Raw genomic sequence first — 25,000 nt, 5'->3', positions numbered from 1 at the left:
ACCTTTCCTATCGTTTTTTATGCTACTAAATCTCTTTGGTTATTTTCTCAAATGGATATGCGTTTTTATTTCGTTTTTTTTTCTTATTTATATTATCCATTTTTAACTATTTAGCGACATTACTGCCTGTTACCCCTAATTACCTCCCATATCGGAACAATACACACTGTCCATCACTTCCTCAGGTTCCTTTAAGGGTTTTGCCAGTGGTCAGTGACATGGGGTACATTTGATTTGATTTTTAAATATTAATTTATCAGTTTTATCGTTTTTATCATCAGATCATTAGTGTTATATATAGCTTTTTTATGATAGGTACAGGCAATTTTTGCAACATTACGGCGGCCAGGCCGACCTCTTGCTCAGCGTTTCTTCTTGCAATATCCAAGCTAGACTGTTTGTGATTGTGCAGCTCATCTGCACCCTCCGCACTGACTGCATGTGTCACTATTTTTTTTCTCTAACAATTGTCATTTGGCACAGTGTTAATAAGGGGGGGGGGGGGGGGGATACAGGGGAGGCTTGACCCCCCCCCCCCCCGTTTAGGGAATAAATAGAAAGTAGGTATGGTTAGGTTGGATTTCTGAGTTCGCATGATACGCAATGTTTACTTATACGCGACTAAAGTTTATTATAATTGTATTGCTTGAAATGGCCTCGCTTCCAGGGGCGAAGAGCAGAGTAGGCTCATTGCCCTCGTGAAACGGGAAGTGCTAGAGAGAGGATTAATCTGGGGTTTAGTACAGGATGGTGCTACCATACATGGAGCTGACAATGTGCCTCAAGTGCTGTCGATAGGATCATAAGTCATGGACCTACGGGCAGGGTGCTCGGTGTACGTTCTGCGGTAAGAAATACGATTCCAGAATCTGTAGAGCCAAGGTTGAAAAAGGGTAAAGGATTAAGCTTTGCAGTTGTAATTGCTGAGGCCCACACACTGCCGGGTCTCGGGCATGCAGATTAAGACCTTAAAACAATATCGACTGTGCGGTTTCCCGGAAAGGAATCGCTGAAAAAAGAATAAGGGGCAGACCACCAGGCAGGCAGAGGTACAGAGGGATAGACGGCTACAATCCCCAAGGCTACTCTCTCTCTTTCTGACGTATCAGTCAGTCCATTCATTCGTTCATGAAAGAGAGAGAAATAATAATTATAAATATAACAAATAAAATGTTTAGATAAGATTATTTTCATTTCCAGAGCGACAACTACCCGAGTGCGTAAGACCATGTCCGTTTGTGCTACGGCAGGTCTGTGGCAGCGATGGAATCACCTACAATAACGAGTGCCTTCTGGAGAACGCCATGTGTAGAGATCCAACGCTGTTCATGGAGTACGACGGGGGATGCAGTATGTATTGCCGTCTGGATGTTGTTTTAGGTTTTTTTTTTTTTTCTATTAGTGTGAAGCAGCCGTGGCTCTTATCTTATCAATTTAATTTGTGTTCGAGTTTTAAAGTGCCAAAGAAAAAACTCGGATAGCGTTGACTTATGTTTTTCTTCCCAGGGCATCTCCTGCAAATATCTTCAAGGCGTAGTTTTCGTTTTTTATTTTTATTTTTATTTTTTCTTCAGTATTTAAAGTCTTCAGGTCTCAATACTTTTATATCTGAATCTTCCTTTCTGCGTTCGATCATCGTTAGTGGTTTCCTAATTTCGCTCAAATAATTAGCATTCTCATCGCACATTCGGCCAGTTTCGACGTTGCTATTTAACAGATATATTGTTACTCTGTGTATTGTCACATGGTGGCAAGATCAGGGCGCTTGCATTGAATATTGAGGCTTTTTAAAATTAATTTTGGCTTTAAATCAATAAGATGCCTACGACATCACTTAGGCTCACCTGGGTTAAGGCTATGTAATGAACCTTTATTTCTACTTCTGTATGTACTTTCCCTACTGTTACTCCTGCTGGGACCATGCCTACCGATATCACCACCTTTATTACCACTATTTGTATTATTCAAGAGATATGAAAGATAATGATACAACCATAATTATCAACAGGAGACCTAGACAACTGCGACGGGGCGTGCCCCTTCCTGCTTCGACCTGTCTGTGGGAGCGACGGAATCTCCTACGACAACGACTGCCTTCTGGACAACGCCATTTGCCGAGACCCAACGCTCTTCAAGGAGCATAATGGGGCATGCAGTAAGTGGCGTTTTCTCCCTTTTCTTGTTTCTTTTTCGTTTCTTGTTCTCACTGAAGACGTATTGAAAATAAGTGATGACCATTTTTTTTATCAAAGATATTGATGACAGTAATGCAGAAATAATTATCAACAGGAGACAACTGCGACAGACCGTGCCCCTTCCTGCTACGACCTGTTTGTGGCAGCGACGGAATCACCTACGACAACGACTGCCTTCTGAACAACGCCATTTGCCGAGACCCAACGCTCTTCAAGGAGCATAATGGGGAATGCGGTATGTGGGTTGTTTTAATCTTTCTCAGTTAATTTCCCCTCTTTATTAAAAATCTCGAAACTTTTGTTCATTCCTTTTTGATGGAACTTCGTGGTCAGATATCTTGGTTAGGTTTCGTACCCAAACCAAGCGGTTCTAACTGCCTTCATGACGTCACCGTAGTAAACAAACCGCCAACATGGCAAGCAGGAATGAGTGATCACAATGAAATGCTCGAGAAAATTAACTTGTTTTGTCGCCAATAGATATCATAATCTATCAGGTTGTGGTGCTGTCTGTGACGAATAATATATTAACTGGTTTATATCAATAGCTTTATTATCTAATTAACTTGTGTATATTAATAGCTTTCTTATTATCTAATTACCTGGTGTATATTAATAGCTTTCTTATTATCTAATTACCTGGTGTATATTAATAGCTTTATTATCTAATTAACTGGTGTATATTAATAGCTTTATTATCTAATTAACTGGTGTATATTAATAGCTGTCTTATTCTCTAGAAGGTAAGTACTAGCTACATGTAAACTGTATTATAGCCATCCCGCGGAGAGCCAGTGTGTTTTTATTTACCATTGCTATTTCCATTCTTAGCTCGTTCTTTGAAAGAACTATCTTCGCTATGCATAGCAGATATTCTTTTAGATTGATGCTTTATGGTGTGTGAACGATATTTTTCTATTGTTTTGATTATTCATTCGCATGTCCTATATAATACGTAAATAGTATTTTTGAAATAATTTTCTTCATCTTCAGTTCATGCAAAACAGAGTTGAGAAATACTCTTCGTCGGTAAATTCGCTATCATTACTATCAGCGTCCATTATGTTTTCTTTCGCGATTAATTCTGTCACCTACTATGGAGGGGAACGAGTCATCACACGTGGTGGTTTGGCTACACTGATAGCAAGCTGGGTGTTGAGACTGTGTTTGGCGAATTCGGAAATGCGAAGCAAGCTTGGCCAAACCATAGCTTGCTTGCACTTCCCATCAAAAATTCACTTTACATCTGCTAAAGCTTGTATTGTTCTATTTTCATACGAATTTGTCTGCACTTGTCGGAATGAACTCCTGTGAACGGTAAACCAGGAATGATTATTATTTTCCCCACAGACTGTGACAGACCGTGCCCCTTCCTGCTACGACCTGTTTGTGGCAGCGACGGAATCACCTACGACAACGACTGCCTTCTGAACAACGCCATTTGCCAAGACCCAACACTCTTCAAGGAGCATAATGGCGAATGCGGTATGTGGGGTGTTTTCTTTATTCTCTCCCTTATTATTATTGCTTTATTCCTCCTGTGTTTCGGTACAATACTGTTTGCCAAGATCCAGCGCTCTTTAAGCACTAGACCAGGGGTTCCCAAACTTTTTGTTCCTCAGTACCCCTTAGGCTTTTTATAGGTTCCCATGTACCCCTAACACTAAAAATTAAGCTTAGTAGTAAAAAAGGACATTTTAATATTTTAATTATTTAAGTCTGCATGTTTAGATTACATAGGCATTTTAAATGATGAAAACAGAAATAAAGCAATTACTAAGGTTTCAATAAAGGTGGTGCTAATCAACACAAAGAAAATGAGAAAAGTGCAATCTGAGTGCAGATTACAACACCATGTATTGTGCAAGTAATTGTTTCCTTCAGACCAAATGTACCCCCTGAGACGTGCAAATGTACCCCAGTTTGGGAACCCCTGCACTAGACCTATGGTGAGGAATGAGGCAGACAGACAACCAGTCAATAGCATAGCCAGACACATCTAGCCAGATATATAGACATATTTGATCTGTTACTTTCTTTCCCCATTGTCTGTCTCCCCCCCCCCCCCTTATGTATCATCTACCTTTCTTCTTCCTTCCCTTCTCTTTTCTGCCTCCCTTTCCATCTTTCCTTCTCTCCCTTCCCCCCTCCCTCATTTCTTTCTCCCTGCTTCCCTTCCTCATCTCTTTCCTCCCTCATTTTCTCTTTTCTCCCTCCATTTTTCCCTCCCTCCCCCATTTTCTCCTTTCTCCCTCCATTCTCCCTCTCTCCCCATCCCATTTTCTCTTTCTATCCCCCATTTATTTTTCTCCTTTCCCTCCTCCCTTTTTTTTTCTTTCTCCTCTCCCTCCCTCGCTCCCCCATTTTTCTCTCTCCTCTCCCTATACTCCATTGTCTCTCTCCCTCTCCCCTTACCACCCAGTCCTAAACCCTTCTTCGCTTTCACCCCCCCCCCCCCCCACAGGTGACCTCGACCTCGATCTCGACCTCGATTGCCCCCTGCTTGACGCTCCAGTCTGCGGGAGCGACGGCGTGACCTATCCCAACGAGTGTTTCTTGGAACTGGCCATTGCAGAGATTCCCGAGCTATTTAAGGTCGGCGACGGCGGTTGCGGTGAGTGGGTTTTTCTGCGTGGATTTTTTTTTTTTTTTTTTAATTCGTTTTTCAAATAGAAATCATGTTTTGTTCACGGAGGGGGTTGGTGTATTTTGATGTATTTATCATTATCATTAATGTTATTAATTATTATTATTATTATATTAGTAAAACTATTATTATTAAATAATAATAATAAAAAACCCTCTCTCATTCACCCTCTCCTCCCCCTCTCCTCCCCCTCTCCTCCCCCTCTCCTCCCCCTCTCCTCCCCCTCTCCTCCCCCTCTCCTCCCCCTCTCCTCCCCTCTCCTCCCCTCTCCTCCCCCTCTCCTCCCCCTCTCCTCCCCTCTCCTCCCCCTCTCCTCCCCCTCTCCTCCCCCTCTCCTCCCCCTCTCCTCCCCCTCTCCTCCCCCTCTCCTCCCCCTCTCCTCCCCCTCTCCTCCCCCTCTCCTCCCCTCTCCTCCCCCTCTCCTCCCCCTCTCCTCCCCCTCTCCTCCCCCTCTCCTCCCCCTCTCCTCCCCCTCTCCTCCCACTCCAGAATGCTACCAGGAGTGCGACCCGCAGCTGAGTCCCATCTGCGGCAGTGACGAAGTGACCTACGGGAACCAGTGCCTTTTCGAGGCCGCGCAGTGCCGGGACAGTGAGCTTCGAAAAATGGCCGGCGTGTCCTGTGGTGCGTAGTGGAGATGGGGACCTTTTTCTTGTTTTGTTTTATTTTCCGTGGTTTTGTTTTAATTACTGGTTAATTTCGGTTTTATTTTTGTGTAGTTTTGTAGATTTTTATTTTTTTGTTTATATCTGTGGTTTGATTGTGTGTTTTATTTGTTTTATTTTTGTGTGTTTGTGTCTGTGAGGTTTGGTTGATGTGATTTTGTTTTTACGATGGAATGCCTTGTGGTAATATATATATATATTTTTGTGATTTAATGTCTATATTTTTGTGATTTGATAAGTTTATTTTATGATTTTTATACGTGATACTTACTGTCTTCTTTATATTTTTTCTTTCTTTTTACTCTTCCGTCCTCCCCATCTCTTTCGTTCCTCCTACTTTTCCCTTTTCCTTTCTTCTCTTTTCCTTTCTTCTTTCTTCATTCTCTCGTTATTTTTGTCCTCTCTTCATTCGTATTCTCCTTCCGTTTGTCCTCTTTTCTCTTCCTCCTCTTTTCCTCTTTCTTCTCCCTTCTACCACTGCTGCCCCTCTCTACATCTACCCTTCACTCCCTCTCCCTCTCCCTCTCCCTCTCCCTCTCCCTCTCCCTCTCCCTCTCCCTCTCCCTCTCCCTCTCCCTCTCCCTCTCCCTCTCCCTCTCCCTCTCCCTCTCCCTCTATTTTCTTCCGCCTCTCTGTCGCTCCTTCTTCTCTCTCATCTCTTTTCCTTGACCTCCTTCCCTTCCTTTCCTCTATCCCTCTGTTTTTTTTTGTTTTTTTTCCTTTTTTCGTATCCGTCCTTCGTCTTCCGCATCTCTCATCCCTCCTCACCCTCTATCCTTTGCTTCTTCTCCTGTCCGCAATTCTCTCCGTCACCCCTCGTCTTCCCTCCTCTCCTCTCCCTCACCCCTCACCCCTCGTCTTCCCTCCTCTCCTCTCCCTCACCCCTCACCCCTCGTCTTCCCTCCTCTCCTCTCCCTCACCCCTCACCCCTCGTCTTCCCTCCTCTCCTCTCCCTCACCCCTCACCCCTCGTCTTCCCTCCTCTCCTCTCCCTCACCCCTCACCCCCTCGTCTTCCCTCCTCTCCTCTCCCCCCCCCCCCCCCCCTCGTCTTCCCTCCTCTCCTCTCCCTCACCCCTCACCCCTCGTCTTCCCTCTTCTCCTCTCCTCTCCCTCACCCCTCACCCCTCGTCTTCCCTCTTCTCCTCTCCTCTCCCTCACCCCTCATCTTCCCTCTTCTCCTCTCCTCTCCCTCACCCCTCATCTTCCCTCTTCTCCTCTCCTCTCCCTCACCCCTCATCTTCCCTCCTCATCTACCCTTTTCTCTTCTCCTCTCCCTCACCCCTCATCTTCCCTCCTCATCTTCCCTTTTCTCCTCTCCTCTCCCTCACCCCTCATCTTCCCTTTTCTCTTCTCCTCTCCCTCACCCCTCATCTTCCCTCCTCATCTTCCCTTTTCTCTTCTCCTCTCCCTCACCCCTCATCTTCCCTCCTCTCCCTGTCCATTTCTCTCTCTCGACAGAATGCTACCAGCCCTGCCCCGCCACGTTTAACCCCGTGTGTGGCAGTGACGGAGTGACCTACCAGAATGACTGTGTGTTGGAGATGGCGGAGTGTGAAGACCCGCTCCTATCGAAGGTTTCGGACACCGCCTGTTGTAAGTATGTTCGGTTTGTGTGAAGGATCTAAGGTTTGTAAGGTTTGGGATTAAGGATCGTCCTTTTTCAAATCTTCATATCTTTTATTTTTATATGATCAGTTAATGGAAAATTCGGTTAATTCCATTTACTGTGTATATTTGACATGCAATCGAACCATATATATATATATATATATATATATATATATATATATATATGTATATATATGTATAAATAGATTTATATATATTATATCATTGTGTTTTAAGTTATTTTATATTTAATCGAATATGATTTATTTTTCATTCACAGAATGAAGCTGTTGGCTATGGTGAATACTTATAATTATGATGTAATTATAATTTTACGTAAAATAAAGGTCGATATATATGCTTGTTTTATTACCGCAGACAATTTAACATCAACGTTCATTATAGAACTCTTGATTACCTTGTATATGATTTTGAAACGGTATTTGTTTGTACTAAAGATAATGCACAATGAAACAGATATTCTACACAAGCGAACAGAAAACCTGGAAATGAATTAGATGGAATTATCCAGCGACTGTTGTGAGATTCGAGAGACATAAGACGCCAATTTATAGCTATTTCGCCTATTTCACGACCGTTGCTTACAGTTACACAGCCCTGAACGTCCAGACCAAGATGCACTTAACTGGGAGTGGAATTTGACCTAAAGGCATTTTATTTTTTCTGTCGTCCAAAATTCGAACCTGGAAAATATACTACTTGCATAAAATAAACAAAGTCATCAACAATTTTGGAAGTAAAAATCGCTAAGCTATAGTGAATCACATAGCCTATTAACGCCAGAAAACAAAACCATTAGTAGTTTATCACGAAGATCTTTATCCTCTCATAACATAATGGTCAGAAACACTTGCCTATTATGCAGTAGTATTGACACACACACCATACTGTTGTCAGGAGGAGAAAAAAAGCCTTTCATACGGTATACACTAAGTAATGTCAAGGTAGATGACACAGATTTAATGTGCTGTCGGTTTAATCTGCTGGAGGTCATACGATTATCTGTTCTATATTCTTAAAGTTCGAGGAGACACTGAGAATGGTAAACGGTCACAAATTCTAGCTGCACTTTGAAGTAGTTAAAGGGATGTAAATATAGTGGCAGAATAAGTTGATAGCACATTAATTCAAAACCAATTGCTTCTTGACATTCTGTACCGATTATTTTCAAAATACAAAATACAAAGGCTTCTGAAGCCACTAAGCTATGCGAGTCAATACAGCTGAATGGGAGGTAACATTTATTATCATTATTTTTAATTGTTAATAATAATGATAGTAATAATAATAATGATACTACTGATAATAATGATACTAACACTTAGCCATACGAGTCAATACATCGTCCAGATGGGATACTACTATTTCTATTTTATCGATAGTTGGCATATTACATACCAACTCTGAATTGTTCACTTATCACAGTACCTACGTAAGCTTCTGAGTGAAGACGTTCGAAACAACGTAAGCTTACAAGAGTCGTCTTATTTGTGTTCGAGATGGAGACTTTTCTAACAGCTCTCTTGGCCGTGTACTACTGGCAACTATATTGTCTTATGAATCTGCCAAAGAACGTGATTACAACGGGGCAAACGCTGAAATGATACCCTACATAAAATGTGTCGAAGTTTGACAAAAAACATTCGCAGATGTCACTGATTTAACCAAGAATTTGAAGATACATAAAACAATAAAATGATTGCCGTTTACATTGGGAAAAAAAATAGAATAAGACCAGACATTTAAGGCGAAATTTTAACTTGAGATCTGTGAGTTTCATAATTAAATAAATATTGGATACCCAGTGGAGTGTTCACCCAAGCTACCTTTGTTTTACTTATAATCAGTATAGTACAGGATATGATATTTTAGTAATGTACAGCCGAATTAAAAGTATATTTTCTGTTAACATGAAAATCGGTAATTAATGACAAACGAAAAGAGCATGATGGAAAACTTTTAACAAACCTGAGTGAATTCTTCAAGTGTTCTCATTCAGTAACTTTACATTGCAAAGGTGGTTATCTAAAATACAAATTCCAGTAAAAAAAATCCCTTATCATCATTATCATTATCATTATCATTGTTGTTATTATTACCGATGACGCAAATTAGAAGATATACAATACAAGAGATAGATAAAGAATAGACAAGAAATGACAAATACAGAGACATTTACGGGATACACCAAGCACCTTTTGACGTTAGTTTCCAGCATTTTCTCTTGCTTTATTAAACGCAGATACATTCGCATCCCTTAAATACTACAGAGAGAGAAGCGGGAGGTGTGAGAATGAAGAACAGAAGTTTAAGGATACTGATAACTCTAAATCTGTTGTTCCTAGACGGTTTGAGTGTGGGGGGAGGGGATACTTACAAGGGGGGGGGGGGCGAAGAGTCGGTCAACTTAGTTTGAAATGATGGAAGAAAATACTAACGCGCGCGTACACGCACGCTCATGATTGACTATCGGTTTGAATTATAGTAACGAGACCTTCCCCCCCCCCCCCCCCTCATTGATATAGTCATAAGTTTTTTTTTTTTTTTTTTTTTTTTTAATGTATATTTTTCGACAATTTAAAGAAGCATGTTTGTTGAAGTCAGGCTTAACAATAAAAAGCTAATTTACTGATATTACTTGTGTTTCTCGTTAATTGTGTTCACCAGACAAGGATATTTCCGATCCCTAAGAATTCTAAGAAATAACTGTCGGCCTATCCAAATAGTACTACATAATTTGCATTTTTTTCTTTTTCGCTTCACAGAAATTAAAATGGCTTCTATACGAATATTCTCTCTCTCTCGTCAATGTTTACATTTTCATAACATGGACAGAGATCCCTTTTATTATAACTGTTCAGTAATGTACTTATTAATACCGATTTCCTTGTTTTATGTCGATCAACCATGTATATCTGACAATATAGGACACTAACACACAAACTAAACACACGCACACACGAATACACCGAAAACGCCTTCTGCAGAAAATATATACATCACTGTCCATCTTACCATCTCCTTAGAACGGTACATCCTAGGGAAACTTCTCTTTTCGAGCAGAAGAGGCATTATTCGGGAAACCCATAAGCAAGGAGGAGGGGTTGCTGAGCTATATGTAAATGTTCGGAACCACTGAGCATATTGGCAAGCAGTAACTTCGTATAGACCCTTTCGTAGAGTCGATAATTCAGTCTTGTAATACTTTGAAATTATCCAGGTATTTTTTTCCTATCGGGATCATATCGGCGATCTCAGGTTCACTCCTGAGGTCATTTAAGTCATTCAGGTAATTCGGCAGAAAAAAAGAGCAAACGAAAATAAGAACAATTAGAAAAGACAAAACAAAACCACACCAAGAGGTAAAAGATCAGATAATCGATCAAAATGTGACCTACGACATTCGGCACGTTATCTGACACCTGACATCGTTATGACAATAGCTACCACCATTTTTTTTTTTTTTTTCAATTTTACCTCGAAACAACGAAAATGAACCGTCCAATATTCACGAAGCAATTTGGAACGCTATAAAAGTTAATCCTAAAATGGCGTTTTCTGTAAACTGATTACTAGAAAGAGAAAACGTTCTTGGGCTAACTATTTCAAATACAGCATATGATTACTGTTTTTACTGAATGATTGAAACAAATGTGAAATAATGCAGCTGCAATTGTCTGGCAGAATAAAAACATCACTCAGATGATTTATGATTCATATCGTCATCGCACCATCGTTATTGTTGCCACTGTCATTCTAGTTGTTATTATTGTATCGATGCTAGTAGTTCTGCCAATAACGACGACGACGACGATGATAACAATAACGGTATTTGTTACCGAGACCGACGCTACAGGGTCCCACATCCAGGATAACATGCGAACCCAAAATCCAAACCTGACCTTTCCTACCTTCTATTTACTCCCTAGACAGGGTCGAGCTCCGCTGTACCCCCCTTTATTAACACTTCGTGCGAACTTGCAGAAAACGCGACATTAAGAACTGGCTGTGTGAGTATGTTGTGACCTTGGTCTCTGAGCAGTGACACGCAGAGGTTATTTTCGTAATTTCCCGGTAAATATGAAGTCGCTGTAGATATACCTGTATTGCTCCCTACTCTATTTTCATGTTCTATAAGATGGCAATGTCAATTTCCCTCTATCTCAGTGCGTCGCTCTCGGTAAGATTAACCAGTTTTACGGTGGTTTAATGTGAGGATATTGTGTAAGACTCTTTATAAAGGAAGTGAGGTGGGTGATTGCGATGGCATTAACCTGAAACAGGCCAAAACCACCTCCCTTCTTACTTTTCTATGGGCCGTGTCCCACTGTTTTGTATAATGTCTGGCTTTATTATTCTAAGCTTTAATATTTGTGCCTCAAGCCATATTTCATGTGACTATATAATTTACTATCTTTTTAATATATATATATATGCAAATAAACACATACAAATACATATACACATAAACGCATGTAAATATATGCACGTATATGCATACACACAGACGTATGTACGCATACATATATATTGATATTTTGTTAAGTTACAACCCTCTATATGAATAAAAAGACATATATATATATTTGTCCCATTCTGTTATGGAGTCATTATGATCAAGTAGTGGCAGATATTGTTGATGGCCGAATGCCCTTCTGACACCAACACCCAACTTGGTCTTTGGACCGACATTTTTGTATGTGCCAGCTAGTGGATAATTTATATTTCTTGTGACTGCGGACTTTAAGTCAATTATATTCCATTGTAATTTTCTTTTGAAGAAACCACTGCGTTGAAGTAGTTTGGATGGCAGTTTACACACATTTATTATTTACCCGACTATCTGACTGGGGGGGGGGGGGGGGAGATTAAGAAGGGGATAGAAGGGGAAGGGAAAAGAAAGGTGGAGGAGAAAAGGGGGAAAAGGAAAAAGAGAGGGGAGCGGAGGAAGAAGAGGAAGGTTTAACAGAAGGGATTTAAGGAAGAAAATGGGGAATGGGGATGGATAAAGGAAAAGTAAAGGCAAAGGGAGACAGTTTTCAGAGAAAAAAGAGAGATGGGAGAGGGAGGAAGGGGGATAAGGGAGCGAAGGAGGTGTGGGAGTTTAAGGAGGAAAAGGAAGCAAGTTGGAGGAGGCAGAGTGAATTTAAGGAAGATTTGGGCGTTGAGAGTTGGTGGCAGGACGGGAAAGGGGAAGGTAGAGGGAGAAAGAAAGTGAAAGGAAAAGAGAGTGAGGAGGTGAAAGGGGGAGGTTGAGACAGGGAGAGAGGAGTACATTCTTCCATGGAATTTCCACGGGTCCCGCTAGTTACGATTATTGTTACTATTGATGTTATTATAATTACTATCGCCATCATTAACATTATCTTATCATTATCATTATCTTCAATTTTCATAATTATCCGTATTTAAGATAGCAGATATTTACATAACTTATGCTTATGCAGAATCATAAAGAACGATAACTATATGCTTGTTTGTTTTCTGTCAGTAAAATAACTACATAAGTTGTAGTTGTTACATTCCAGTAAAGTTAATCAAGTTTTTTTTCCCTAATATTACAAATATAAAACGAGACCACAAGGCATGAACAAACAAGCAAAACAATTGTGCATAATGTTTCCACCTGATGTTAGACGTTTCGCATGATATGAGTTAATATTATCTAAAATATGCTAGTTTTAACAATGTGGTGCGTGTGTGTGTGTGTGTGTGTGTGTGTGTGTGTGTGTGTGTGTGTGTGTGTGTGTGTGTGTGTGTGTGTGAGTGTGTGTGTGTGAGAGAGAGAGAGAGAGAGAGAGAGAGAGAGAGAGAGAGAGAGAGAGAGAGAGAGAGAGAGAGAGAGAGAGAGAGAGAGAGAGAGAGAGAGAGAGAGAGAGAGAGAGAGAGAGAGAGAGAGAGAGCGTGGCTGAGTGTATACATTACTTCAGTAAATTACGGAAAACACTCAGCACAGCATAGCATAGTTAGCATGTAAAAAAAATAACAGATTGTATGATGGTGTGCTGTAGTAATAGTATTATCATATTATGTTAGTAACAATACACTCAGGTAATATAGCACTCATTAATTATGTAACTCCATATCATTAATAGTCATAGCATCGATTACCTAAAATGACAGATCCCTTTAACAAAAACACTAACGTAACATATCCTAGTCTCTGATAAGATTGGTAATCATCATATAAACCCTTGAAATAGAGGAATTAGACCCCTATAAGGCATAACAAGTACTGAACAAGCCAGCGATAGTTTCTTCACTATTTACGAAGTTCACTGTTATTACAAAACGCTTTGTTGCGTCGCCTTTCCACCTTCGGCCGGCGTGAGCAGGTTGTTTGAAAGAGAAGGTAAGTTTATATGATAATTAAGGTGATAAATACATCTAAAATAACTAAATTTACAAAATTTGGTGTTTGAATGATTTTGAGGTGACTGGGATCATTTTTTTTTTTTGTGTTATTTTGGGTTGTGATCTGTATGCTAAGATGATTTGTTTTTAATTTAAACTTTATTATGGATTCATGATGGGATAACCCTTATGGGATTTGTTACCGAGGTTGATGTTACCGAGAGCGTCGCACAGAGATAGATAGAAATGGACACTGTCATCTTATGAAGCATAAGAAATAGAGTAATAAACAACACAGTTACAGCTGCTCCGACCTCATATCACCCTCCCCCAGCAAGAGTTCTTAATGTCGCGTCTAAGGCATACATAGGAGGTAGGGAAGGTTACGTTTGGATTTTGGATTCGCGATTCTGACTCTCGGTAACATTAACGAATTAGATCAGCTAAGTATTGTCGTTGATGATCATTATTATCTCAATTTCCAGGCCTTGCTGTGGATCTGCAGTCATGACGGGGTATTTCTGTGTACTGGTGATGATGTTTTCAACTTCAACTGCCCATTATTTACGTAAGTTTCAGCGAATACATGCAAGGTGAAGGTTAAAAAAACGTGTGAATTGTTGTAATAGATATATAGGCCTGAAGGATTATTAGTGGTTATGACCCATGCCATTATATAATTCTGTAGTGTTTGCAGATTGAGAGAGTTGGGGTCCAAGCGCCTGTGGTACTAAAAAGGCACTGGATATATTTGTAATTGTGGTTATAGGGAAATACATGGGACCATATTACTCCTATTAGGACTATCCAGGGATTTCCGTGGCACTCGGGTAAAGGGCTAACACGCCTCTATCAAAATTATTCTGGAAATATAAGAGACCATGGGTTGGCTTCTTTTTCATCAGAGTCATTCAAAATATCTATTAAATATTTGCCATAATATGCATTAAGGGTTGTTGGTCTTTGTCGGAGCGTCGAAGGTGTGTAGGCCACGGCGGTTGCTTGAGTCACTATTAGATTTTGCCTTTGATAAGTTGTCCATGAGCTTTATATTATGCAGGTTATTTCTAGTACTAACATTTGTTGTTTTAGATATACTTTAGGGACGTTAGTACATTTTAACCAACATCCATCTCTCTCTCTTTCTTTCTTTCTTTCTTTCTTTCACTTTTTCTCCTCTTTCTCTCCTCTTTTTCTCTTCTCTCTCTCTCTCCTCTTTTTCTCTTCTCTCTCTCTCTCTCTCCTCTTTTTCTCTTCTCTCTCTCTCTCTCCTCTTTTTCTCTTCTCTCTCTCTCTCCTCTTTTTCTCTTCTCTCTCTCTCTCCTCTTTTTCTCTTCTCTCTCTCTCTCTCTCCTCTTTTTCTCTTCTCTCTCTCTCTCTCTCCTCTTTTTCTCTTCTCTCTCTCTCTCTCTCCTCTTTTTCTCTTCTCTCTCTCTCTCTCTCCTCTTTTTCTCTTCTCTCTCTCTCTCTCTCCTCTTTTCTCTTCTCTCTCTCTCTCCTCTTTTTCTCTTCTCTCTCTCTCTCTCTCCTCTTTTTCTCTTCTCTCTCTCTCTCTCCTCTTTTTCTCTTCTCTCTCTCTCTCTCCTCTTTTCTCTTCTCTCTCTCTCTCTCTCCTCTTTTTCTCTTCTCTCTCTCTCTCTCTCCTCTTTTTCTCTTCTCTCTCTCTCTCTCCTCTTTTTCTCTTCTCTCTCTCTCTCTCCTCTTTTTCTCTCTTCTCTCTCTCTCTCCTCTTTTTCTCTTCTCTCTCTCTCTCTCCTCTTTTTCTCTTCTCTCTCTCTCTCTCTCCTCTTTTTCTCTTCTCTCTCTCTCTCTCCTCTTTTTCTCTTCTCTCTCTCTCTCTCCTCTTTTTCTCTTCTCTCTCTCTCTCTCTCCTCTTTTTCTCTTCTCTCTCTCTCTCTCTCCTCTTTTTCTCTTCTCTCTCTCTCTCCTCTTTTTCTCTTCTCTCTCTCTCTCTCCTCTTTTTCTCTTCTCTCTCTCTCTCTCCTCTTTTTCTCTTCTCTCTCTCTCTCTCCTCTTTTTCTCTTCTCTCTCTCTCTCTCCTCTTTTTCTCTTCTCTCTCTCTCTCTCCTCTTTTTCTCTTCTCTCTCTCTCTCTCCTCTTTTTCTCTTCTCTCTCTCTCTCTCCTCTTTTTCTCTTCTCTCTCTCTCTCTCTCCTCTTTTTCTCTTCTCTCTCTCTCTCTCCCTCTTTTTCTCTTCTCTCTCTCTCTCTCTCCTCTTTTTCTCTTCTCTCTCTCTCTCTCTCCTCTTTTTCTCTTCTCTCTCTCTCTCTCTCCTCTTTTTCTCTTCTCTCTCTCTCTCTCCTCTTTTTCTCTTCTCTCTCTCTCTCTCCTCTTTTTCTCTTCTCTCTCTCTCTCTCTTTTCTCTTCTCTCTCTCTCCTCTTTTTCTCTTCTCTCTCTCTCTCTCCTCTTTTTCTCTTCTCTCTCTCTCCTCTTTTTCTCTTCTCTCTCTCTCTCTCTCCTCTTTTCTCTCTCTCTCTCTCTCCTCTTTTTCTCTTCTCTCTCTCTCTCCTCTTTTTCTCTTCTCTCTCTCTCTCTCTCCTCTTTTTCTCTTCTCTCTCTCTCTCCTCTTTTTCTCTTCTCTCTCTCTCTCCTCTTTTTCTCTTCTCTCTCTCTCTCTCTCCTCTTTTTCTCTTCTCTCTCTCTCTCTCCTCTTTTTCTCTTCTCTCTCTCTCTCTCTCCTCTTTTTCTCTTCTCTCTCTCTCTCCTCTTTTTCTCTCTCTCTCTCTCTCTCTCCTCTTTTTCTCTTCTCTCTCTCTCTCCTCTTTTTCTCTTCTCTCTCTCTCTCTCCTCTTTTCTCTTCTCTCTCTCTCTCCTCTTTTTCTCTTCTCTCTCTCTCTCTCCTCTTTTTCTCTTCTCTCTCTCTCTCTCTCTCCTCTTTTTCTCTTCTCTCTCTCTCTCTCCTCTTTTTCTCTTCTCTCTCTCTCTCTCCTCTTTTTCTCTTCTCTCTCTCTCTCTCCTCTTTTCTCTTCTCTCTCTCTCTCTCCTCTTTTTCTCTTCTCTCTCTCTCTCTCCTCTTTTTCTCTTCTCTCTCTCTCTCTCTCCTCTTTTTCTCTTCTCTCTCTCTCTCTCTCTCCTCTTTTTCTCTTCTCTCTCTCTCTCTCTCCTCTTTTTCTCTTCTCTCTCTCTCTCTCTCCTCTTTTTCTCTTCTCTCTCTCTCTCTCTCCTCTTTTTCTCTTCTCTCTCTCTCTCTCCTCTTTTTCTCTTCTCTCTCTCTCTCTCCTCTTTTTCTCTTCTCTCTCTCTCTCTCTCCTCTTTTTCTCTTCTCTCTCTCTCTCTCCTCTTTTTCTCTTCTCTCTCTCTCTCTCTCCTCTTTTTCTCTTCTCTCTCTCTCTCTCCTCTTTTTCTCTTCTCTCTCTCTCTCTCCTCTTTTTCTCTTCTCTCTCTCTCTCTCCTCTTTTTCTCTTCTCTCTCTCAGTCTCTCCTCTTTTTCCTCTTCTCTTCTCTCTCTCTCTACTCTTTTTCTCTTCTCTCGCTATCATCTCTCCTCTTTTTCACTTCTCTCTCTCTCTCCAAACTTTTTTCTCTTCTCTCTCTCTCTCTCTCCTCTTTTCCCTCATTCACTCGCTCTTCTCTCTCCCTTTTTTTCTCTTCTCTCTCTACTCATTTTCTCTTTCTCTCTCTCTCCTCTTTCTCTATCTCTTTCTTCTCTCATCTGTATCGCATCCTCTTTCTCTCTCCTCCCTCTTTTTCCTGCCGCTCCTCCTCTTTTTGCTCTTCTCTCTCTCCCATCGCTCCACTTTTCCTTTTTCTCTCTCGTCTCTCCTCTTGATCTCTTCTCTCTCTAGCTTCCTCTTTTTTCTCTCTCTCTCTCTATTCTCATATTTGTCTCTTCTATCTCGTCGACTACTCTCCTCTTTTTCTCTTCTATCTCTCTCATAAGCTTTTATCTTCGCTCTCTCTATCTCTCAGCTTTTCCGATCTCGCTATATCTTCTCTTTCCTATTTTCTCTTCTCTCTCATCATCATTTTCTCTTCTCTCTCTACCTCTTTCCTCTCTCGCTTTCTCTCTCTCTTATCTCTCGTACCTTTTGCTATGATCTCTCTCTCCTCTTTTTCTCATTCTCTCTCGCTCTACTCGGACTCTTTCCCTTCTTATCTATAGCTCGCACTCATACTAGTTTTCTATTCGCTCATCTAAGAATTTTCAAGTATCTAGTAGCTATCTTGATATCTCGTCTTATCTCGCTCGTGTAGATATTCGCGTGATAGCTCTACAGACTTTGCGATTATCTAGCTCTACTCGTTTGATCTTCTCGTCTCTCTCTCATTCCTACGTATGAGCTCTATATCATAATACTCGGTTTCTCTTCTCTCTATCTCTCTCAGCGCTTTTTATTCGCATTCTCTCTATAGATGCTCATATGTTTATATTATATCTCTAGCACTCCTCATGGGGATATTAGACATCTAATATAGTATCGTTTTAGAGTATACATTAGCATCTCTAGCCTATTATTCCTCTTCGCTCTATAGCTCCTCTAAAGATTTTTACGAGTATATCTCTCATAATTTTTATAAATGGATATCTCTATCCTTTTCTCTAGCTCTTTTCCTCTCTCTAATTATTATAGATACTCTTTATATATCTCTGTATATCTATAGATATATTTTCTTCTCTTCTCTCATTATATCATATTGTTGACGAGATAAGAGAGATATAGATAATATGGTTTATATGAGACATAGATATACGAGGTTTATCTTCTATATATATATTATAATATTTTGTATAGTATAGATAGAGATCGAAATATTTTTTATTATATACTAGATATTCTAATATGGGTACTATTATATATAGATAGAAATATGGTGGATAGTTATATAGGAGATAGATCGAAGAGTGTAAATAGGATATATCATATAGATAGAAGATTTGTATATTATATAGATAAGATTTGTATAGATGAGAGAGAGAGAGTTATATAATAAATTATTTTATAGAGTCTCATTTAGCTCATATTTATCTCATATAATATTGTTAGATTAGTATAGATATAATTGTTAAGATGCGATATATATAGATTATAATCGTTGTGCGATTAAGATATATAGTCATATTTGTCTAATTATCTATATCATAAGAATACTCTTTTTAAATCTCGAGTAATATCTCTCTTCTAACTATGTTGGAGATGATCAGAGCGATAGAAGAGAAGATTGTTGAGCGAGATATATATATAAGCTGTGGAGATGTAAGATATATATATATAAGCTTTCACTATCATCTACTCTATCTCGATAATATGTTATATTATCTCTCTACTCATTTCAATTATCATCTACATAGCTCTTTACTATATCTCTTTAGAGATATCTTTATATATATACATATTTTCTATTTCGATATCTCTAGCAGCTTTTTATCTTATCTCTAGATCTACTAACTAGTTAATATTACGCTATTCTAGTCTCATCTCTAATATGTGTGAGAGTAGATATAGAATATTGTTAAATTATATCGAGAGATCTTTACTACTCTAGGCTTTTTATATCATAATAAAGAATTTCGTTCTCCTATATATTATATAAGAATAAATCTGTTTATCTCGTCGATCTATAGAATAGTTTTAACATAGACTATTAGATACTATATCACTTTTTTTTCTCTTCTCGTCTCTATATCCTCTTTGTCCTATTCACTCCTATCAATAATCCTATTTTTACATCTTATCAAATCTCTCTTCTCCTCTCAATATTTTCTCTTCTCTCTATATATCATCGTTTTACTCTTATCTCTCTCTCTCAGCCGTCTTTTTCCCTCTTATCTCTCTCGCGCCTATTTTTCTACTTATCGTCTCGCTCATATCTCTTTATTCTCTTCTCTCTCTCATACTCTCGCTATTTTTCATAGTTCTATATATCGATATTACTATGTTTATATCTAGCTCTCTCTATCATTTCTTTTTTACTCTTATCTATCTCTATCGCCTCTTTTCCCTCTCTCTCTCGCTCTCTCCGATTTTTCTATTATCTATCTCTCAATCTCCTTTTTTTCTCGTTCTCTATCGCTCTCGTCCTCTTTTTCTACTTTGATCATATATAGAATATAAGCTTTGTATATTATATCTTCGGCTATATCCTCTTTTATCTTATATATATAATAGTAAGAGTTTGATATTATATAGAGAGATCTAGATAAGATTTTTCTATTATCTCTCTCTCTCTCTATGACTAATCTTTTACTATTCTCCTCTAGAGCAGAATATAGAAGTCGTTTGATAGTATACTGAGTAAGAGAATATAAGAGTTTGATAATTAGAGATATAATGAATATCATATCATCGTTTTTATATTATATATAGATAGCAGAATAGTTGGCATATGAGATATATATATGCTAATAGTGTATCTTCATATCTACGCTCAGATCTCCTCTTTTTACATATTCGATCTCTCTAGATATAATCTGTTGTGATAGTGAGCTATATATATTAATACTCTTTGACTTATTATCTCTATCGCAATATAATAGTTTGGCTATTAGATATATAAGAGAAGATTTTGATAGGAGATACTATATGAGATATAAGAGGTGGGATAGTGAGATAGATAGCGATACATATGTTTCATATTTATATAGATAGAAGAATTTTTTAAGAAGATATCAGCTAGAGACGAATAGTGTTGGATATGATAGATATAGATATAATCTGTGTCAGACTTATATATCGACTATAGATCTATATGTTTATATTCTATATAGATATTAATATAGGTGTATAGTATAGATAGAGAGATCGGAATATGGTTGATTATATATAAATCTATACTCATAATAATACGTTTTATATTAATAATATATATAAGCGAAATATTTGAGATGAGAGTAGAAGTATAGATAGAATATTTGTATTATTAGATCATATATAGAGATAAGAGTGGGATATGATAATAGAGATATAGAAGATTTTTATTATCTATTCTTAGAGATAAGAATGAATCTGTTCAAAATTAGATATATATTATACTCCATCTTTTTACTATGTCAGATATATAGATATATAATAGATTGTATATTATAGTATAAAATCTAATACTTGTTCTATTAATATCTATCTATCACTTTTCTATTATAGATATATAATATTGTTCGATAAGATATATAAGCTCTCCTAGTTTTACTCTTATCATCTCTATATAATCTTTTTCATATTCTCTCTCGCTCATCTTACTCCGATTTTTATCTTATATACTATCCTATACTATTTTTACTATAGCTCATCTCTAAATATCACTCTTTTTTATCTTATCTCTCCGATGATATATCCTATGTTCCCCATCTTCTATCTAGAACATAATAACTGTGTTTAGATATGATATATCGATAAGAAGATTGTCAATGATTTCAATATAAGAATCTAGCTATATGCTACTATTGTTATATAGAATCTCTAATAATTTTAAAGTAGATAGACATATAGATTTAATAATAATAATTAGAAAGAGGTTATAGATGATAAGAAATGAGTAGAGAAATCTATGAACTATCTTTATGTAGAAACCACACATACGTATATCAGAGTCTCCATGGGAAATTGGATAACTAATCTTAGCTCTATACTATAAATATAGAGATTATATTTATAGATCTATATATAATATTGCTATCATCTATTTATAGATAGGAGAGAGATATATATATATAGAGATCTAGAGAGGAGTGATAGATATAGAGATAGATAGAGATGATATTAGTAAATAGAGGGAGAGTGTGTAGATAAGTGTATAGATGTAGAGGGGTGGATAGAGGGAAGAGGTATAAGAAGTGTTAGTTTATAGATATGAATGTATATAGGGAAGGGGGAGAGATGTGAGATATTTATAAAATATTGAGTGAAAGATATTGATATAGTGGATGGAAGAGATGTAGATTAGTGAGAGGGGGAGAGAGAGGGAGATAGTAATAGGGAGAGAATGGAGCGAAATCTGTCTTTTCTCGTAGAACAACAGTACAATTAGTCTTTCTCATCTTTCTCGATATTTCCTCCTCTTTCCTCTTTCTTTCTCCTCTTTCTCTTTTTCTCTATTTCTCTCGTCTCTTATCTCTATTTCTCTATTCTCTCTCTCTTTCTCTATTTCTCTTTCTTACCTCTCTTTACATTTTCTCTTTCTCTCTCCTCTCTCTCTCTCTCTTTTCGTCTCTCTTTTCTGTACTCTCATTTTCCTCTCTCTCGTTTCGCTCCATCCTCTTTTCTCTCTCTCATTTCTCTCATCTCCTCTTTCCTCCTCTCTCTCTCTCTCTCCTCTCTCTCTCTCTCCTCGTTTTCCTCTCGCAAGCATCTCTCTCAATCCTGTCTCTCTCTCTCTCTCATCTCTCTCCTCTCTTTCCTCTCACTCTCTTTCTCTCATCAAGTCTCTTTCCTCATCATTTCTCTCTTTCTCTCGCTCTCCTGTCGCTCTCATCCTCTCTCAATCTCAAGCTCTCTCCTCTCTCGATTCCATCTCATCTCCGCTCCTCTCTCATCTTTCTCTCTCTCCTCTCTCTCTCTTTCCTCTCTCTCACTCAATCTCTCTCTTTCTCTCTCTCTCGTACTTTCCTCTCTCTCACGCATCTTTCTCACTTTCTCTCACTCTCTCTTATCGCTCTCTCTCTCTCCGTCGCTCTCTCTCTCTCCTTATCTGGGCCTCATCTACCGTTCTCTCATTTCTCTTCTTACACAGTTTCATTTCGTTTCCTCTTTTATCGAGTTTTTATATTTTCTAATTTCTCCTTCACCTCTTCTTTATCTCGCCTCTTCTACCTTTACCTCTCTCCTCTCATATCTCCTCTTCTCTCTCCTCCTCTTTCATCTGCTCTTTTTGTTTTTTTTTTTTTTTTCCCCCCTCCTTTCCTCTTCTCCTCTTTTCAAATCTCTCTTTGAATTTTTTCCCTTACTCTTTCCCTCATTCTTCCTCTTCTGATCTATCATTTCTTGATATAAAACGGCTTCTCTCTCTTCCTGTCTGTCTGTTTGTCTGCCTGTCTGTCTGTATCTATGTTATAGCTTGTCTGCCTGTGTATCCCTTTGTCTGTGTATCGTTGTCTGTGTCGTTATCTGTCTGTCAGTCTGCATGTCTGTTTAAGGTTAGATATATACAGTATCATATGCCGTATATGATTTTATATGATATGGTGTATATGGTAGTATGCATTGATAACGATTTTGTTAAAGTTGGTGATAATAGTTTTATATGATTTAATATCCTACTGACAGACTGATGTAATGTGATACCTTATAGTATAGAGATAAGATTTTATTATAGTTTATATTAAGTCTTGAGAGAGATCAATGATGACAGTATAACGAGATATGATGAAGACATGAGCGCCTTATATTATACATTGTAAAACTCGTCTTAAATGTTATAACATAGTTTGCGGTGATCTTGCAAATTACTGAAAAGGAGAAATATTACTGATTATTAAAACTAATGAAATTTTATCTTGTTTTCATTATCTGTGTTAATATATATTTTTTAATCTATTTTTTTTCACCTATTTTGTTTGTTGTATTATTGTCTAGCATTTATTGATTTTTTTGTTGTCGTTTCTTTTGTGTTTGTTGATTTCCCATTGGCTTTCGGATCTTTTAAAAGTTTTCGTTATTTAATTGTTGCATCACAAGTCATTGTTCTTGTGAAAATCCATCTTGGATTAGCATATTAACTGTCATCTTCATCCTAACGATTTTTATTAGAATTATTCTGCCCGCTTTTTATCATAACCACTTATTATGACTGATATAATGCATAGTATAATGTAATGTAATGTGTGTGTGTATATATATATATATATATATAGTATATATATATATATATGATATGATATGATATACAAGATGATACAATATAGTGTAATATAATAACTGTTTTATCAAAATCATCTCTATCATTATCATTACCGCATTCTCTGCCATTCCCATCATGTACATTAGTTGTCATATTACTCGCCGTACATGACACAATATTACTTTCCCTGTCATTGTCACTCTCACTATTACTTTCATTATCACTGTCATTGCCTTCATCACAACACAATTAGTAACAACCACACTCACTGCCCCTCCTCCCCATCACCACTCCCCCCCCCCCCCACCCATCCCACTCCCTTCCAAAAAGCTTCCTTTCTCTCCCCACAGATACCAGTAGCAAGAGGTGCGTGGCGACCTGCCCTGACCTCAGCGACCCCGTGTGTGGCAGTAACCAGGTCACCTATGATAACGACTGCCTCTTGGAGCGAGCACAGTGCGAAGACCTCAGTTTGCACAAGATCGCGGAAGGACCCTGTGGTAGGCTGGGAAAGTGGTGGGAATTTTAAGATGCTTGGGATTTTCTTTTTTATATTTTTGGGTCTGGTATTGTAAATATTTTTAGTTTTGTTTTGTATTTTTTGAGTGATATTGTTGTAAATGTTTGTATTTTAATATTTTCTTCTGTATTTTTGAATGATATTCTATTTTCTTTCTTTTTAAGGTTGCTTTTTTTGTATTATTGTTTCTGATATAATAATAATTTTCTTGTTTTGTCATCTATATCTAACGTTATATATATACACATACGCACACATACATATACATCTATACATACACGAGGGGGCTTCAACAAGTTCGAAGGAGAAGGACAGTATGAAAAACGGTTTAATTTTTTATGTTTATTTTTAACATATGCTACATTAAGGTCAATATACTTCTGCAAACGTGTGATACCAGCCTTTAAGTCAGTCTGAGCAAAACTGAGGGTCATGTGATCTGAATCATGTCAGAGCAGCTCTTTTTACATCCTCAGCTAATGGAAAATTGGGACCTTTCAACGATTTTTTAAAGTTTGGAAACATAAAGAAGTCGGGTGGAGCTAAACCGGGGCTGTAAGGTGGATGTCGGACGATTTCCCTTCGAAGTTCACGTAGCATAGCTCTTGTCTGCCGAGCGCCGTGAGCGGGTGCATTGTCGTGGTGGAAGAACGTGTTAAGGCAGCTTTCCAGGCCGTTTTTCTGAGATTTTTTTTTGGATAGTCTTCTCAAAATGCATTCATAATAAGCGGATGTAATTATCGTCTTGCTCTCGAGGAAGGCAGTGGCCATGACCTTTTCTCTTGAACGCTGAGATTTTGCTTTGACTGGTCCACTTCCACTCCTGGGCAGCCACTGCTTTGCTTGGATTTTGTCCTTGAGATCGTGCTGGTAAAGCCATGTTTCATCCCCTGCCACATTTCTCTGCAGAAAAGCTTCAGAGTCCTCATCCCACTTGTTCAAAATTTCCATTGGAAAATTTACCCTTGTTTGCTGTTGATCTCGGCACAACTGCGTAGGGACCCATCGAACGGAAAGCTTGGTTAGCCCCCAACTCTCCTCTAGAATTGTGTGTGCAGAACCCATAGATATGTTGAGTGTGTGTGGTACTGATTCGGTAGTTATTCGTCTATCCTTTTCAATCATGTCGCGAACAGCATCAATGTTTTCCTCACAAATTGACGTTGATGGCCTACCACTGCGGGGCTCATCTTCAATTTCGTTTCTTTCACATCTGAA

General features: G+C 38.6%; 2 protein-coding genes across 4 annotated transcripts in view; both read left to right on the top strand.

Moving 5' to 3' along the window:
* Window positions 1-7,472, top strand: part of LOC125027296 (ovoinhibitor-like) — an 8,924-nt gene extending 1,452 nt beyond the window's left edge. The window contains exons 2-9 of one of the 3 annotated variants that reach the window (XM_047616275.1): window positions 1,201-1,350; window positions 2,009-2,155; window positions 2,290-2,430; window positions 3,546-3,680; window positions 4,660-4,809; window positions 5,332-5,466; window positions 6,967-7,101; window positions 7,397-7,472. In XM_047616275.1, coding sequence (XP_047472231.1) covers window positions 1,201-1,350; window positions 2,009-2,155; window positions 2,290-2,430; window positions 3,546-3,680; window positions 4,660-4,809; window positions 5,332-5,466; window positions 6,967-7,101; window positions 7,397-7,398 — 995 coding nt within the window. In that variant the 3' untranslated portion in view covers window positions 7,399-7,472. The remainder of the gene's footprint in view (window positions 1-1,200; window positions 1,351-2,008; window positions 2,156-2,289; window positions 2,431-3,545; window positions 3,681-4,659; window positions 4,810-5,331; window positions 5,467-6,966; window positions 7,102-7,396) is intronic. The other 2 variants (XM_047616276.1, XM_047616277.1) reach the window with 2 other exon arrangements.
* A 6,373-nt stretch (window positions 7,473-13,845) lies between these two features.
* LOC125026957 (four-domain proteases inhibitor-like) overlaps window positions 13,846-25,000 on the top strand; it is a 24,299-nt gene continuing 13,144 nt past the window's right edge. The window contains exons 1-3 of the mRNA XM_047615563.1: window positions 13,846-13,864; window positions 13,977-14,059; window positions 23,613-23,762. Of these exons, the coding sequence (XP_047471519.1) occupies window positions 13,999-14,059; window positions 23,613-23,762 (211 nt within the window). The 5' untranslated portion in view covers window positions 13,846-13,864; window positions 13,977-13,998. The remainder of the gene's footprint in view (window positions 13,865-13,976; window positions 14,060-23,612; window positions 23,763-25,000) is intronic.

This window comes from Penaeus chinensis, chromosome 7 (assembly GCF_019202785.1).
Source record: "Penaeus chinensis breed Huanghai No. 1 chromosome 7, ASM1920278v2, whole genome shotgun sequence".
Lineage (NCBI taxonomy): Eukaryota > Metazoa > Arthropoda > Malacostraca > Decapoda > Penaeidae > Penaeus > Penaeus chinensis.
The sequence above is the reverse complement of the archived record's forward strand: the minus strand, read 5'-3'. Positions and strand labels throughout refer to the sequence as shown.